The sequence below is a fragment of the Pangasianodon hypophthalmus genome, chromosome 3, assembly GCF_027358585.1.
Source record: "Pangasianodon hypophthalmus isolate fPanHyp1 chromosome 3, fPanHyp1.pri, whole genome shotgun sequence".
Taxonomy (NCBI): domain Eukaryota; kingdom Metazoa; phylum Chordata; class Actinopteri; order Siluriformes; family Pangasiidae; genus Pangasianodon; species Pangasianodon hypophthalmus.
This window is the reverse complement of record NC_069712.1, coordinates 3,801,244-3,820,255: the sequence shown is the minus strand read 5'-3', so window position 1 is coordinate 3,820,255 and position 19,012 is coordinate 3,801,244. Positions and strand designations below refer to the sequence as shown.

General features: G+C 38.6%; 1 protein-coding gene across 3 annotated transcripts in view; it reads right to left on the bottom strand.

Moving 5' to 3' along the window:
• Window positions 1-1,469: 1,469 nt before the first annotated feature.
• Window positions 1,470-19,012, bottom strand: part of gpm6ab (glycoprotein M6Ab) — a 77,145-nt gene continuing 59,602 nt past the window's right edge. For all 3 annotated transcript variants that reach the window (XM_026939299.3, XM_026939308.3, XM_026939291.3), the window contains one exon: window positions 1,470-5,917. In XM_026939299.3, the coding sequence (XP_026795100.1) occupies window positions 5,765-5,917 (153 nt within the window). In that variant the 3' untranslated portion in view covers window positions 1,470-5,764. The remainder of the gene's footprint in view (window positions 5,918-19,012) is intronic.

Sequence of the window (19,012 nt, the reverse complement as noted above, 5' to 3'; positions counted from 1 at the left end):
AAGAAATAAGGAAGGAAAGAAGGAAGGAAGAAAAGAAGGAATATATTTCTTACATGTTTCACCAGTAACTGAGGATGGGAGTGAGTGAGGAAGGAAGGAAGGAAATAAGGAAGGAAGGAAGGAAGGAAGGAATATATATCTTACATGTTTCACCAGTAAGTGATGGTGGAAGTGAGGAAGGAAGGAAGGAATGGAGGAAAGAAGGAAGGAAGGAAATAACTAAGCAAACAAATAAATAAAATCATTTGTGTTTGCATTTCTATTGATTTCTAAAAGGTTTATTTTCCTTTTTCCTAGACTCTCCTCCTCTACTACAGTAAATACTAGCACACTATTAAAGGATCTTCACATTCATAATCTTTTTAACAGATCATTTAATAGATCACTACATTTCAGAAATTCTCTAACAGAACTGACTAAAGCCACAGTGATGAAGCAGGAAAAAGGCTGTGAGTGAAAACACAAACTCTGACCTCACTTTAGTGTCGTACTTTATTCCGCACTATGTAGTGTAATTATTACACAATTTACTTTAATAATGTTTTTACTCTAATGTACACAGCTACTGCTTATTTACTGTTTAGCTCTTTTTGGAGCTACACTTTGCCACACTGCTTTTTTTTTAAATCTTGCACATAAAGCACTTTGAGATAAGAGATTAAAAGGTAAAATGATAAAAAATGATTCATTTATTTATTATTAATTATTAGTAATATCTAAGCCACCTGATCCAGAGATCAGCAGAAGCATCTGTGTAGTGTGGTGTCTTAGGGTGAGGGTTTTTTTTTTTTTTTTTTATTTTCTCCACTAGATGGAACTGTTGATATCGATTGTAGTTTTTTTTTTTTTTTTTTTTTTTTTTTTAATACTTTCTGTTTCTTTATAATTTCCATTTCCTAGCCTTTGTTCTTCACATCATAGCTCTTATTAAATGTTTTGTGGATTCTCTTGTGATCTGACTCTCGCTCTGGATACTGACTTTTATTATTTTTCCTCATTATTTTGCAGATCTCATTTATTTTCTCTCTTTTATTTAAAAAATGTCTAATGCACTAAACCTAAATGCTTTTTAGACTTAATGATGATCATGTTCACTTGTTATCCCACCCTCGCTCAATACTGACCCTTATTATTATTATTATTATTATTATTATTATTATTATTATTTAGCAGACTATTATCTCAAAGTCTCAGTTTTTTCCATTATTATTTCAAGATCTCATTATTTATTTATAATTATATCAAGATTTTTCTCAGTTTTCTCATAATTTTTTTTATTAATTAATTTTTATCCATTCTCAAAATCTGCAGTTCTTCCTCTTTATTATTATTAAATCTCAATTTTTTTCTTGTTAATTTTAGCCTAAGCTGTAATGTACTAAAGCACTGAAGGACTGAATAGCTGAAAAGCTAAAGCTCTCTGTAGCTGTCCATAAAGATTCAAATGAAGTAACAAAGCAGACAAAGAATCCTTTATTAACAAGTACACAAGTGTCTTTATTTCTGCAAGCAAGTTTAATTCTACAGTTCGAAAATGAAAAAAAAAAGGGGAAAAAGCCACTGTCAAGCTGTTGGCACATTTATGTACAAAAACAGATTAATTTTACAGCCAGCTACAAAGCATTCTTAGTGAAAGTACAAAAGACTGATACGAGAGAGAGAGAGAGAGAGAGAGAGAGAGAGAGAGAGTTTGCTGAATATTGTATATGCAACATCAGAACTGTTTCAAACTAGGACGAAACTTAAACACTACAACCAAGTAAGATATTTATCCTTTAATACTGCTCCATTAGCTACTCAAATACTGCACACTAGAGAAGAAGAAGAAGTAGAAGAAGAAGAAATCAGCAAGACAGTCAGTGTAAAAATGAAAATAAACCTTTGTCTCATTTATTATTTTTTTTTCTGTAATCAATTCAAAACTATTTTATAACCATGCCACAAACAACGACTAGATTCACTGTCTTTAGCTAATACAATGATTTGTTTGTTTGTTTATTTATTTCGTTCAGTTCGGTGTAAAAACCAATGCTGGAGATTTAACAGTACAGCGACTCGGCACTGAATCCAAATGCACTTACAATGAGAAGAAAAAAAAAAAAAAGTTCACGATGGGCGAGAAGATAAAAAGACGGTAGTGTCAGAATCCGAATCAGGAGACTCTCAGGGCAGTTACAACCGGCTAAATCCAGTCAAAAGAGTTTGGTCCAGATTATTAAATATCAAATAATCCAATAAAAGCAAATGTATTAACTATAAACGATAAAGATGTCCCAAAAGTAACAGGGCACAAAATTTACTATTTATGAAGCAAAAAAAATTTACTAAAAAATTTCTAAATAAAAATATAAATAGATATGCAAGTAGTATTTTGTTTTAATTTTTTTTAAAAAATATTTGTTTTTGATTTTCATTAAGGTTGTAACTGATTATTTTGAATATTGTGAAAGGTCTTTGCAGTAAACACACTGTTGTAACCATTCTCAAATTCTGTAATAAAAACAAATTAAACTAAGTAGTAAAATTAAAATTTAAAAAATTTAATTAAAAAAAAAAAATCAAATTGTAGTGCCCCATTATTTTTGGGAAACTTTTCCTTTGTTTTTTTTTTTCACTTAGTGTCAGCATGTTGGCAGTAAAGTTCAAATTTAATCTTCAATCCCTCCCTCAAATCATTATAATCCAAAACCACAAGATTTTGATTAGATTTTTTTTTTTTAATTATTATATAATTATTTATTTCTTACATGTTATTTTTGTCCCTGTTATGGACAGTGATCTTCAGGGTATCACCCAAACATCAGCAAGTTTTTGAAACTCCTTTTCACATGACCGGAAATGACCAGAAAATATATGAATACATTTATATAGATATAGTTATATATATGAATATATACAGTGCAGAGGAGTGATGTTCGATTTCTTTTTAATCTCGCATTTAAGCATTTAAAAAGTTAAAGCTAAAAAAATAAGCCGAAAGGAAAACCGGAGGATGTTAGTGAGATTATGGCTTGTGATGGATGAGAGAAGAATCTACAGAATCTCTCCAAGGCAAATCTAAAACAGGCGCTCGATCAGCAAGAAAATCTCCTTTTTCTTCTTATTTCATTTTATTCACTCAATTCTACAGAAGCTCAGAGAGACTATTCATCATCATCATCACCATCATCACCATTATTATTATTATTATTATTATTATTATTATTATTATTATTATTATTATTATGTGTTTTTATTATTATTTTTTACCTCATATCTTATTATTTTCAGATCACTTATACTCTATTTCTTTCTTTTTTTTTTTTGCCTAAAGCCCATTAAGTGTCATCTTATTTTTACCTAGCTCAAATTATTCCAAAATGAATATTTAAATATTATTTATAATAAATATTTTTGTAAAATAGATTCATTAAGATATTTGTCTTGTTATGTCATGTTTCTATTTCCAATTATCAGACAATTATTTACACATTTTAAGCTCTTCAAAGTCATCATTTAAATCTAAATTGAAGAAAATCACTTTTTGTCTCAATGTAGCAACTTGGCAATTGTTTAAATAATAATAATAATAATAATAATAATAATAATAATAATAAAGATGATGAATATTCTCTCTGGACGTCTTTGCAGCTCACATGGTGACTTTCTAGTTTACTTGGAAAAGTGCGCACTTTACAGCTTTACGAACAGCCTGAGACGAAGCACCAGTGTCAAATAACATCATGATACACTTAACGTACGATAAAAAGCTACACTCGAGCGATAAAAAGTAATTTTAAGGTCTTTCTGGCTCTTGCAATCTTTAGAGAATGTGCTGGAAAATAATCTGTACAATTCGCCAATCAGAAAGGTGACCATCTTAATGAAAAGACGTTTTTCCCGCCATTTTGTTTCTTTAATCCAGAATCTTTCCGTTTTTAGAGCAAATACGCACTTTATAGCTTTTAAAAATGTTTAAGATGAAGCACCAGTGTCACAGCTTCTTCATATTCTTAGCGTACGTTTCTGAGACTTAGCCTAAGATACAAATTGTTTTTTGTAAAAAGTCATTTTAAAGTTTTTTCGGTTCTCAAAACCGACAGTGAATTTGCTGGAAAAGAATCTGTGAAATCATACAAGTTTGGTCACGTTTTAGCTTTGGATGTTAAAAAATAATAATAAACAACAACACGAGGCCCAGTTTAAGTTCTATGAAGTATGTCAACGTGAGTAAAGCAATACTTAAATAAGGTTAATGTCATAAAAAATATCAGAGTTTATTTACGTAAACTGCTTTTCAGGATTAAAAGGATTGTGATTATGTCCAGGAGTCGTATTGCTAAACTAGCCGTAGTGCTAGCTATGCTAGTCCTCTGAAAAACCTAAACAGCACACAAATCTGATATTTAGCGCTTACGTGTTTTATTTATAAAACCCTTTCTGAGAAATATTGAGCAGTTTATTGCGAAAAGACAAGAAATTAGCACCGTTAAAGTCAAATTAACAGCGCTAACATAACAGTAGGTAGCTAGATGCTAGCATTCTTAGCCAGCTAGCTTTCTGTATCTCTTTATCACATTTTTTTCCAGTAACGTTAAGGTTTTCATACTGAGGTTAAAAATGTTAAACATGTATTATTTATACACGGAGAAGTATAAGTAATAGTGTAGCTAGCAATGCGGCTAATTTTCCTATCTTGTCAGACATGACATATCATAATCCTCTTTCCTCTGAAAACAGGTCTGGATAATTAAAAGCTCCACAAGTATAAAAAAAAAAAGTAGTTTGACATGTTGGCATGTGATATCCGTGTCTTTAAAGACAAATGGCTCTTATTCGTCAAAGTTGCGTACGGTCAAAACAGATCATTACAAAAAAGCTTACGCAAATTCCCACACTTTATTATTTATCAAATTTCATCTTTGGAATATCTGAGTCAAACTCGCATCTCATCAGACAGAGTGTAAATTTGCGCCTAACATTTTAACAAGTTAAAAAAATACTCGAGTTGGAGTGAAATATTATTATTATTATTATTATTATTATTATTATTTTATTAATAGTAATATTTTCCAAATCATTATAATCCTAACACACATGACATAGGTTTGCGTTGCTATTATTATTATTATTATTATTGTTATTATTTAAATATTACTATTTTTATTTTATTTTTTCCCCCAAATTTAGACAGTGATCTTGCGACTTAACTTCTTTGAGTTTAAGTAATGGAATTAACCGAAATAATATATTTATTATTCATAGTATATTATCCAGGAAAACATCATTTTAGCAAGCTATTGCAACTCCTGTGTAAAATGGGGTGTGTTTCATGTAAATTATATGTAAATAAGGTAAAATCAGGGCGTGTCATATGCATATGACGTGTAAATAAGGGGCTAGTGGGTGGAGCCTAGTGGGTGGAGCTTGCGTTCACGCAGCTGAAGCTGATTCGTTTTGCTTAAATCACGACTCATTTTGATGCTGGATGATAACTTTATGAATCAGATGTGGATTTGTTCATATTTTGACGCAACGTTGACGGATAAGAGCCAAGAAAATAACTGACAAAGCGGAAAAATACTAAAAAAAAAAAAAAAAACAGGTGTGTGTAAGTCCCTTCTGGCACTGATCCTCTAACCAATCAAATTCATTACATGTGTTTACATGTGTGCTTATATGTGTGTGTGTGTGTGTGTGTGTGTGTTTGTTGTTCAGGGAAGGGAAAGGGCATGCTTGGGATTGTGTGTATGTGTATATGTGTGTGTATATGTGTGTGTGTGGTTTATGTGTAGGCGTTGAGGCGCTCTTTGGAGCGAGTGGAGTGGATATCGTGTAGCTCCTGCTCCTCCTTGCTCTTGATGTCCTCGTACTTCTGCATGCGGCACGCGTCCTTCACGTAGGCCCAGTTCGCTGCCAGGACCATCAGGTAGTGCACCTGCGTCAACAGAGCCGCGCCGGCCACGGACACGGGGTTAGTACGCAACACAGGGAAGTTACTGCACTCAAGAAAGTAAAAAGTTTAGATTGTTATAATAAGAAACACTTCAGGATGCAGGTCACGAACCAGGAGAGTTAATACGTATCATCATCTCAGAGGGAACGTGACGGAGGAACGGAGGAAGGACACGGGATGGGAAGTGTTTAGCTCGTTTAAACCACTTCAGTTACCATCAAAACAACAACCGAGTTACTGATTATCTCCAAACGGAGTGTAAGTTCATGAGGTTAAGTTTCGAAGGATTCCTCGCTGACTTTTCCTGGAGAACGTGGTGGTTCCCCTCGCCCAACCGCTCCACCATGACCTCAGAGATACTGAAGTCACTCATGTTGCTTACAGGGCAATGATTCGATATTTTGTAATACGATTTCGATTCTTAAGGCAACGATTTGATATTTCACGATACTGCTGAACCTGATATGATACGATATGATTACGATTTTTAAGGCAACAATTCAATATTTGATGATAGCACAGAATCTGCTACGATATGATATCATATGATATAGTATGATAGTCTTGATTTTCATTTTCAAGGCAATGATTCGATATTTGAATATGTCTGAACCCAATATAATACAATAAGATTACGATTCCTAAGGCGATGATGTGATATTTGATGATATTACTGAATCTATTGCGATACGATACGATATTTGATGGTATTACTGAATCTGCTACATTATGATACGATATTTGATGATAGTACTGAATCTGCTATGATATAAATTCGGTTCATAAGGCAAACATTTGATATTCTATGATATCACTGAATCCACTATGATACGATACAATATGATACAATGTAAATTTTGATTCTTATATTTGCTTCGAATTATAAATTTTGATTCAATATTTGACAATAGCGCTTAACCTGATATAAAACTATACGATAATGATTTTTAGGGCAATGATTCAATATTTGACTGAATCTGGCAACAATTTTGATACTTTAGTATAACACTGAACCCGATATGATATGATATAATTTTGATTCTATTCTATTTCATCCTCCAATGTCTACACTCTTGTTTTGAAAAGCAAACCACTGCTGATAGCGACACGGTCAGATCTAAAATACAGCTGGAAGAAACATCAAAGGTGAATCTACAGCAATTTTCTTGTATCTTGCAGGACTCCGATTTCTTAGATTTGAGCGAAATTTAAAATAATATTTTTAATAATCAAAAAAATAGGTAGCATGTATTGGCTTGCTAATCAACAGATCAGGTAGCAATAGCAAACTTGATATCTAACATTAGCCAAAAAGATAAACATACAGTAGATAACTAGCGAGCTAATATTCCCACAAGAGTAGGTAAGCTATTAGATGATGCTAGCTTGCTTTAGTTGGGTTGTGCCTGGACTAGCTAAACATTATTAAGGTATTAAATGAGCTTGCAGTCATTAAACATTCCCTGCATAGCTAGCTAGCTAATTAGTGTAACTTGAACTGGGTTCTGCAGTGGAACCGTCTGGGCAGGTGGACCACCACGTCACTACACCGGATACAGGAAGTGGAAACAGGAAGACATAGAAGCCTGGGAAGTTTTTTAATTGAAGTAATTAAGGGGACGTCGTTAGGACTGGGGGTCGTTTCCGTGTCTGTGTGTCAAGGCTGACAGAGTCAACATCCCAGAGCGAGTGTGTGTGAGGTGAAGGACTGCGGAGTGGGCGGGGCTTCAGAATCGTGTGCAGTATCTCCCCAGGCTCTGAGTGACCAGTGTGACGTAATTACGCACGAGGACAGAGCTGGACGCCATCTGTCACATGACCAGTGACATCACATAGACACACAGGACAGAGAGAGAGAGGACGAGCGTCACTACATCGTGCTGAATAAACGTAAGAAAAAATTCATTCAGATGTGTAATGTGATCTAATTGGTTGTTTGCTTTTGTTAGTGTCTAATTATCAAAATAATCAGAATGTAAAAATAATCAGAAATATAATATAATATAATATAATAATAAACCATTCATAGCATATCTAATATAACTTTGGTATTTTCTCTATATACATGAATAAATACAAATATGAAATAATTATAAAAATTAATATTAAATAGAAATAAAGAATTCAAAGTAGTGCGTAAAAATATAAAATAATATATTTTATTTAATATGTTTTATTTTACTCTAATAGTGTATTTAAGCTTTTGGTATTTCATGTTAATCTACCACTAGATATTTTTATAATAAAATATTTTTACATTTAAAATACATTACAAAATATTATACAATATTATAAATATTTTATTACTAGTTTAATTTTAGTTACAATAATTTAATAATTTATTAATTTGTGATTTTTTTATTGTTTACTGTGATTATTGGATTAGTGTTTTTATTGTTTGTTTATTTACACAGTATTCTGCAAAAGTCTTTTTTTTATTTCAAAAGTATGAATGTAAACAAACGTAAATGTAAACAAACATTAAAGAGTAGTAAACAGTAAAAATAAATAAATAAATAAATAAATAAATAAATAAATAAATCCTGCATCAGGTCTCTTAGTTACACCCTCATAATATGTTACTTTCTTTCATTCTGAATATTTCTCTGTAATATTTAATTTTCTAAGACTAAAGACATGGATATATAAACTGCAATATATTTAAATGCCCTGTTTGTGTGTGTGTGTGTGTGTGTGTGTGTGTGTGTTTTGTCACAGTAACACAGGTTGCGCCTAACACACACTGCTAATTGCTGTCTCTTAATGTCTTAATGATTATAGTCTCCATTGCTTTCAGACTATAAGATCACACTGATTTACACTTTATTTAGCAAACTGTTTATTTATTTGTTTGTTTGTTTATTTATTTATTTAATAATAATGAAAAACAGACTTTTCATACCGAGACGTACAGCCACTAGGTGGCGTGTTTTCACTGTGAATGCTCAGAGCGGGACGCAGGGCTGAGGTGATGATGTAATTATATAATAAACCTAACAAGAGCATGACTGTAGACTTACACACACTGTGTGTGTGTGTGTGTGTGTGTGTGCGCGTGTGTGTGTTGAGATTTTAAACATCCTGACAATAAACATATTTTCGTCTCAATAGGTTTGTGCTATTTCATCAGTTTGAAGTAATTTAAGTCACACACACACACACACATCTTTACACTAAGACATACACACGCTAAGCAGCACACAAACACCCACAGATACACACATAAACACACCTATAAATACACATACAAAAATATCGAACACACACACCTATGTACATGCAAACACACACACACACACACACGCTCATGCACACATACAGTATGTGCATATAAATGCATACACTTTTGCGCACACACACACACACACACACACACTCACCATTTATATATCTCATTTATTTGTCTTTTTTTGGCAGTGCAGGGAGCGGCTGTTTTTTTGACAAGATGCTTCCACACAAACACACACACACATATACACACACACACACACACATATACACACACACACACACACACTTTTCTTTTTTTACTTTCTTCCCTTCTCTTCCCTTCTCTTCTCCTCTCCTCTGTTTCCATGGCAACAGCGCCCCATGCATTTTCAATGCAGAGCATTCCTCTTACTCTTTCTCCATCACCCTGCTTCCCTCTCTCTCTTTCTCTCTCTCTCTTTCTCTCTCTCTCGCTCTCTCTTTCTGCACCCCCCTTTCTCTCTCTCTCCCTCTCTCTTTGTTCTCCCTCTCTGTTTTCTCTATATCCCTCTCATTCACTAGGTCTCTTCTCTGTCTCTTCTACTCTCTCTATCCTTCTCTCTCTACCCCCCTTTCTCTCTCTCCCTCTCTTTGTTCTCCCTCTCCCTCACTCACTAGGTCTCTCTCTGTCTCTTCCACTCTATCTTTCTCTCTCTGTCTCTTTCTCTACCCCCCTTTCTCTCTCCCTCTCTGTTTTCTCTCTATCCCTCTCTCTCATTCACCAGTTCTCTCTGTCTCTTCCTCTCTGTCTGTCTCTACCCTCCCTCTCTCCCTCTTTCTTTGTTCTCCTGCTCCCTGTATTCTCTCTATCCCTCTCTCTCACTCCATCTTTCTCTATCCCTCTTTCTCTCTGTCTCTCTCTGCCTCCCTCTCACACTGTTTCCACTCTCTCTCTCTCTCTCTCTCTCTGTCACTATGTCTCTCTCTCCCCCTCTCTCTCTCCCTTTTGACTCTCTGTCCAGATCTAGCTTTCTCATGTCCACCTGTTTTCACTCTCTCTCTCTCTCTCTCTCTCTCTGTCACTATGTCTCTCTCTCCCCCTCTCTCTCTCCCTTTTGACTCTCTGTCCAGATCTAGCTTTCTCATGTCCACCTGTTTTCACTCTCTCGACACGTTTAGCAAAAAAGATCACATCTCGATCCCTGGAGTTCTTTTTATTGCCCCTGTGCAGGATCTCTTTAAGGTTTAATGTAGAACCCTACAACAGCGTCTTTCCCTACGATACGAACTCTTATCTGTACAAAGAACTTTTTTAAAACATGTATTATGTTTAAATTATTAAACATAATTATTCATCTTTTTTTTTTTAAATTAAAGGCGTTCATGTGTTCCGCTATCATTTTCTAATGAACTTTGTTGGTTCTATTTTCCAAAATATAAACAATCCAGTCATTAAAGCAGCGTGATTCTGACCGGGATGAAGATATTTACTGAAGATGAATGAATGAATTCGGTAAAAACGTGTTGCACAGCAATAAGTACACTCTTTCTTCTTCTTCTTCTCATTACAGTTAATACAGAGACGACATCTATGAGGGTCTTGTGAACGTGAAATTACGGGATTTCCACGATCACAGGAAGAAGATTGCCGATCTGCTCGGACACGCCTCGTTTGCAGCGACCAATCACAGGCGTGTAGCGTGCAACTCACACGTGTAGCGTGTTTATCCGTGGAGTTCAGCCAGCCGCCATCACAGCGAGCGAAGCCTCTGTATAATGTCCAGTTAATCCAAAATTACGTCATATTGATGGAGGAAAACAGCAATATCGTCTGTGCGGGGAATAAAGAATCTCTACAACAGATCCTGAACACATGTACACATCTGAAAATGTTCAGGCAGAGTGGGTAATTTTTTAAAAGTTCAGTATTAAACACTGACTGATGGATTAGAAATGATTCGTAGGACGCGGTCACTTCCAGCACTGATTCCGTTTGTTTTAAACACACAGAAATATATACAGCACTTCAGGAAGACAGAGGATTTTTTTTTCTTTAAAACTGTTTTTGTCTCTTGCAAATTTGTCTCTTGCATGTTCTCCTTTTCCTTTCTGTTTCTCTTTCCCTTTTTCACTCTCTCAATAATCCACAAGTGTTAATCCACCTCTTACTCACATCTTGTCCATGCGCATGTCTACTTAAATTATTTATAACTCTAATAACATTAATGATATAAATGTTGTAGGTTTTAAAGCTCTCTAAAGCCTCCATTAAATAACGGCGTGTCACACTGTGTGAGCTCTCGCACTGATCTCTCTCACTGATCTCTCTCACTGATCTCTCTCACTGATCTCTCTCTCTCTCACTGATCTCTCTCTCTCACTGATCTCTCTCACTCTCACTGATCTCTCTCTCTCACTGATCTCTCTCACTCTCACTGATCTCTCTCACTGATCTCTCTCTCTCACTGATCTCTCTCTCTCTCTCTCTCTCTCTCTCTCTCACTGATCTCTCTCTCTCTCTCACTGATCTCTCTCTCTCACTGATCTCTCTCTCTCTCACTGATCTCTCTCACTCTCACTGATCTCTCTCTCTCACTGATCTCTCTCACTCTCACTGATCTCTCTCACTGATCTCTCTCTCTCACTGATCTCTCTCTCTCTCTCTCTCTCTCTCTCTCTCACTGATCTCTCTCTCTCTCTCACTGATCTCTCTCTCTCACTGATCTCTCTCACTCTCACTGATCTCTCTCTCTCACTGATCTCTCTCACTGATCTCTCTCTCTCTCTCTCTCTCTCTCTCTCTCACTGATCTCTCTCTCTCACTGATCTCTCTCACTCTCACTGATCTCTCTCACTGATCTCTCTCTCTCACTGATCTCTCTCACTGATCTCTCTCACTGATCTCTCTCTCACTGATCTCTCTCTCTCTCTCTCACTGATCTCTCTCTCTCTCTCTCACTGATCTCTCTCTCTCACTGATCTCTCTCACTGATCTCTCTCTCTCTCTCTCTCTCTCTCTCTCACTGATCTCTCTCACTGATCTCTCTCACTGATCTCTCTCACTGATCTCTCTCTCTCTCTCTCTCTCACTGATCTCTCTCTCTCTCTCTCACTGATCTCTCTCACTGATCTCTCTCACTGATCTCTCTCACTGATCTCTCTCTCTCTCACTGATCTCTCTCACTCTCACTGATCTCTCTCTCTCACTGATCTCTCTCACTCTCACTGATCTCTCTCACTGATCTCTCTCTCTCACTGATCTCTCTCTCTCTCTCTCTCTCTCACTGATCTCTCTCTCTCTCTCACTGATCTCTCTCTCTCACTGATCTCTCTCACTCTCACTGATCTCTCTCACTGATCTCTCTCTCTCACTGATCTCTCTCACTGATCTCTCTCTCTCTCTCTCTCTCACTGATCTCTCTCTCTCACTGATCTCTCTCACTCTCACTGATCTCTCTCACTGATCTCTCTCTCTCACTGATCTCTCTCACTGATCTCTCTCTCTCTCTCTCTCTCTCTCTCTCTCTCTCTCACTGATCTCTCTCTCTCTCTCTCTCTCTCACTGATCTCTCTCTCTCTCTCTCTCTCTCTCTCTCACTGATCTCTCTCTCTCTCTCTCACTGATCTCTCTCTCTCACTGATCTCTCTCACTGATCTCTCTCTCTCTCTCTCTCTCTCTCACTGATCTCTCTCACTGATCTCTCTCACTGATCTCTCTCTCTCTCTCTCTCTCACTGATCTCTCTCTCTCTCTCTCACTGATCTCTCTCACTGATCTCTCTCACTGATCTCTCTCTCTCTCACTGATCTCTCTCTCTCACTGATCTCTCTCACTCTCACTGATCTCTCTCTCTCACTGATCTCTCTCACTCTCACTGATCTCTCTCACTGATCTCTCTCTCTCACTGATCTCTCTCACTGATCTCTCTCACTGATCTCTCTCTCTCTCTCACTGATCTCTCTCTCTCACTGATCTCTCTCACTCTCACTGATCTCTCTCTCTCACTGATCTCTCTCACTCTCACTGATCTCTCTCACTGATCTCTCTCTCTCACTGATCTCTCTCACTGATCTCTCTCTCTCTCTCTCTCTCTCTCTCTCTCTCTCTCACTGATCTCTCTCTCTCACTGATCTCTCTCACTGATCTCTCTCTCTCACTGATCTCTCTCACTGATCTCTCTCACTGATCTCTCTCTCTCTCTCTCTCTCTCTCTCTCTCTCTCTCTCTCTCTCTCTCACTGATCTCTCTCTCTCTCTCTCACTGATCTCTCTCTCTCTCTCTCTCTCACTGATCTCTCTCTCTCTCTCTCACTGATCTCTCTCTCTCACTGATCTCTCTCACTGATCTCTCTCACTGATCTCTCTCACTGATCTCTCTCTCTCTCTCTCTCTCTCTCTCTCTCACTGATCTCTCTCACTGATCTCTCTCACTGATCTCTCTCTCTCTCTCTCTCTCTCTCTCACTGATCTCTCTCTCTCTCTCTCACTGATCTCTCTCACTGATCTCTCTCACTGATCTCTCTCACTGATCTCTCTCTCTCTCTCTCTCACTGATCTCTCTCACTGATCTCTCTCACTGATCTCTCTCACTCTCTCTCTCTCACTGATCTCTCTCACTGATCTCTCTCTCTCTCTCTCACTGATCTCTCTCACTGATCTCTCTCTCTCTCTCTCACTGATCTCTCTCTCTCACTGATCTCTCTCACTGATCTCTCTCACTGATCTCTCTCTCTCTCTCACTGATCTCTCTCACTGATCTCTCTCACTGATCTCTCTCTCTCACTGATCTCTCTCACTGATCTCTCTCACTGATCTCTCTCACTCTCACTGATCTCTCTCACTGATCTCTCTCTCTCTCTCTCACTGATCTCTCTCTCTCTCACTGATCTCTCTCTCTCTCTCTCTGACTGATCTCTCTCACTGATCTCTCTCTCTCTCTCTCTCTCTCTCTCTCTCTCACTGATCTCTCTCACTGATCTCTCTCTCTCTCACTGATATCTCTCTCTCTCTCTCTCTATCACTGATCTCTCTCTCTCTCTCTCTGACTGATCTCTCTCACTGATCTCTCTCTCTCTCTCTCTCTCTCTCTCTCTCTCACTGATCTCTCTCTCTCTCTCTCACTGATCTCTCTCACTGATCTCTCTCACTGATCTCTCTCTCTCTCACTGATCTCTCTCTCTCACTGATCTCTCTCACTCTCACTGATCTCTCTCTCTCACTGATCTCTCTCACTCTCACTGATCTCTCTCACTGATCTCTCTCTCTCACTGATCTCTCTCACTGATCTCTCTCTCTCTCTGTCTCTCACTGATCTCTCTCTCTCTCACTGATCTCTCTCTCTCACTGATCTCTCTCACTCTCACTGATCTCTCTCTCTCACTGATCTCTCTCACTCTCACTGATCTCTCTCACTGATCTCTCTCTCTCACTGATCTCTCTCACTGATCTCTCTCTCTCTCTCTCTCTCTCTCTCTCTCACTGATCTCTCTCTCTCACTGATCTCTCTCACTCTCACTGATCTCTCTCACTGATCTCTCTCTCTCACTGATCTCTCTCACTGATCTCTCTCACTGATCTCTCTCTCTCTCTCTCTCACTGATCTCTCTCTCTCTCTCTCACTGATCTCTCTCTCTCTCTCTCTCACTGATCTCTCTCTCTCTCTCACTGATCTCTCTCTCTCACTGATCTCTCTCACTGATCTCTCTCACTGATCTCTCTCTCTCTCTCTCTCTCTCACTGATCTCTCTCACTGATCTCTCTCACTGATCTCTCTCTCTCTCTCTCTCTCTCTCACTGATCTCTCTCTCTCTCTCTCTCACTGATCTCTCTCACTGATCTCTCTCACTGATCTCTCTCTCTCTCTCTCTCTCTCACTGATCTCTCTCTCTCTCTCTCTCACTGATCTCTCTCACTGATCTCTCTCACTGATCTCTCTCACTCTCTCTCTCTCACTGATCTCTCTCACTGATCTCTCTCTCTCTCTCTCACTGATCTCTCTCACTGATCTCTCTCACTGATCTCTCTCTCTCTCTCTCACTGATCTCTCTCTCTCACTGATCTCTCTCACTGATCTCTCTCTCTCTCACTGATCTCTCTCACTGATCTCTCTCACTGATCTCTCTCTCTCACTGATCTCTCTCACTGATCTCTCTCACTGATCTCTCTCACTCTCACTGATCTCTCTCACTGATCTCTCTCTCTCTCTCTCACTGATCTCTCTCTCTCACTGATCTCTCTCACTGATCTCTCTCACTGATCTCTCTCTCTCTCTCTCTCTCTCTCTCTCTCACTGATCTCTCTCTCTCTCTCTCACTGATCTCTCTCTCTCACTGATCTCTCTCACTGATCTCTCTCACTGATCTCTCTCTCTCTCTCTCTCTCACTGATCTCTCTCACTGATCTCTCTCACTGATCTCTCTCTCTCTCTCTCTCTCTCTCTCTCACTGATCTCTCTCTCTCTCTCTCACTGATCTCTCTCACTGATCTCTCTCACTGATCTCTCTCACTCTCACTGATCTCTCTCACTGATCTCTCTCTCTCTCTCTCACTGATCTCTCTCTCTCTCTCACTGATCTCTCTCTCTCTCTCTCTGACTGATCTCTCTCACTGATCTCTCTCTCTCTCTCTCTCTCTCTCTCACTGATCTCTCTCACTGATCTCTCTCACTGATCTCTCTCTCTCTCACTGATCTCTCTCACTGATCTCTCTCTCTCTCACTGATCTCTCTCACTGATCTCTCTCACTGATCTCTCTCTCTCTCTCTCACTGATCTCTCTCACTGATCTCTCTCTCTCTCTCACTGATATCTCTCTCTCTCTCTATCACTGATCTCTCTCTCTCTCTCTCTCTCTGACTGATCTCTCTCACTGATCTCTCTCTCTCTCTCTCTCACTGATCTCTCTCACTGATCTCTCTCTCTCTCTCACTGATCTCTCTCACTGATCTCTCTCACTGATCTCTCTCTCTCTCACTGATCTCTCTCTCTCACTGATCTCTCTCTCTCTCACTGATCTCTCTCACTGATCTCTCTCTCTCTCTCACTGATCTCTCTCTCTCACTGATCTCTCTCACTGATCTCTCTCTCTCTCACTGATCTCTCTCACTGATCTCTCTCTCTCTCTCTCACTGATCTCTCTCTCTCACTGATCTCTCTCACTGATCTCTCTCTCTCTCTCTCTCTCACTGATCTCTCTCACTGATCTCTCTCACTGATCTCTCTCTCTCTCTCACTGATCTCTCTCTCTCACTGATCTCAGTTTCAGTTTTCAGTTTAGGTGCTTTATTGGCATGACAAATATTTGTACATTCGTATTGCCAAAGCAATGCAGCGTTGCTGCATACAATTAAAAAACAGTGCAAAATAATATAAAGAAAATCAAGAAATTAAGAAAATAACAAATCAAATAATAATTGAATTATAAAATATAAGAGGTACACAAGTAGAAGTAAATAAGAGTAATACAGTAAACATTAGGTAATAGAGTGAAATACAGTAGAGCATCAGTGAAGTGTGCAGGAGATAGAGACTGGAGCAGTCACTCTCTGTCCCTCATGCTGTGACAGACGAACACATACTGTGCTGCTAGAACGCAGCAGTCTGCACATTCCCCTAGTAACATGGGCAGTTTCTCACGGTCTGACAGAGACTCAAAGTTCTGGTGTATATGTATAAATTTATGATAAAAATGTTCCCGAATTTGTGAGTATTTTGTGCATTCTGTGAGAAAGTGCAGCTCTGTCTCGGTTTTGTTTTGATGGCAGTGTGGACATAGCCTCTTTTCCTGCGGCATCCATGTTTTCCTGTGTCTGCCCGTCTCTACTGTGAGCTTATGTCCACTGAGTCTGTACTTGGTCAAGGTGGTTCTCAGGTTTTTATCTGTTACTTTGTACAGATAGTCTGCCATATTGTACTGTCTTTTTAGGGCCAAATAACATTGCATTTTACTTTGTTGTTGTGTTTGAGATTGCCAATGTTTGAAGTAATTTTGTTTCATTTGTTGTGTAATTTGGTTAAATGTAATTAGTGAGGCAGTATAGCTGTGGTCCAGGGCATCAGTGTGATGGGGGTCAGTCAGTGCTAGTGGAACATCAGGACTAAAGCTCTGGACTAGCTGAGAGAGGGGATTGCTTCCATTGTTCAGCTCTTGGTATTGCAGGGCTTTATAATGGTACGAGTCGGGGGCACTGAGTTTTAAATGCTTCCAGAATTTGATTGCCCTTTTCTGCATTTTTATAATTAGTGGATATTTTCCTAATTCTGCCCTGCATGCGTTATTTGTTATGTTCCGGTGGGTGTGTAGGATATTTTTACAGAATTCTGCATGCAGGGTCTCGATGGGGTGATTGTCCCACTTGGTCAGTTCTTGGTTTGGATTTGTCAGTGGACCCCACACCTCGCTGCCATAGAGGGCAATCGGCTCAATGACAGATTCTAATATTTTCAGCCAAATTCTGACAGGGATCTCTATTGGGCATTGTTGTTTTATGGCGTAAAAGGCCCGGCGTGCTTTGTCTCTCAGCTCATTCACTGCAGGATTAAAGTTTCCTGTGGAAGTGATTTTTAGACCCAGGTAACTGTAGTGTGATGCATGTGTTATAAGGTTAGTTCCTAAAGTGAATGTGTGTTGTGATCTCTCTCTCTCACTGATCTCTCTCTCTCTCACTGATCTCTCTCACTGATCTCTCTCTCTCTCTCACTGATCTCTCTCACTGATCTCTCTCTCTCACTGATCTCTCTCACTGATCTCTCTCACTGATCTCTCTCTCTCTCTCTCTCTCTCTCACTGATCTCTCTCACTGATCTCTCTCTCTCTCACTGATCTCTCTCTCTCTCTCACTGATCTCTCTCACTGATCTCTCTCTCTCTCTCACTGATCTCTCTCACTGATCTCTCTCACTGATCTCTCTCTCTCTCTCTCTCACTGATCTCTCTCACTGATCTCTCTCTCTCTCTCTCTCACTGATCTCTCTCACTGATCTCTCTCTCTCACTGATCTCTCTATCTCTATCAGTGGGGATAGACGAAGAGCTCAAGCTTATCACAGGGCAATAATCATCACCACTGTCCATCACACACTACACGCACTATACACACACTATACACACACCATACTCACCACACACACACACACACACACACACACACACACACACACACACACACTACATGCACTATACAGAAGCGACACAAAAGATAGATGAAAGAGAGAGCTGTTCCTCTCTGTCATAAAGATAAAGCATGGAAAAGAGAGAGATGTTGAGAGAGAGAGAGAGAGAGAGAGAGAGGGAGAAAGAGAGCAAGACAGTGTGAAAGAGGGGAGAAAGAAAGAGAGAAAGAGTGAAAGGTGGGAGAGAGATAGACAGGGAGACAGAGAGAAAGACAGAGAGAGACAGAGACAGACAGAAAGAATGGGAGAGACAGGGATAGAGAGGAAAGACAGAGAGACATAGACACAGAGAGAGAGATAGAGAGATAGAGAGAGAGTCAGAGACAGAGAGACAGAAAGAGAGAGATAGTATAGAGGATTCTAAAAGAAAGAAAGACGTTAATAAAACAGAAACACAGAAAACAGGAATAAAGATGAAAACAGATGTATAGAGAGATGTCGGAAGAATGGATAGATCACTAGCCTGGACAATAGCCTCAGATTTTTATTAATAATTATCTGATGGACAAGTAGCTTCATCAGTTCAATAACCAGAGAAAGAAAAAGTTCTACCTACTAACTTCTTAAAAAATACTGAAGAAAGTTTTTTATTTCCAAAAATCATTTTGCATTTATGTTTAAACGTAACACACTCCAGGTGGTTCGGTAATTTATTGCTTGCTCTGAAATCTCACCACCTGCTAAACTACAAACCTGTTGAAGTATGTTTAAACTCTCGTATT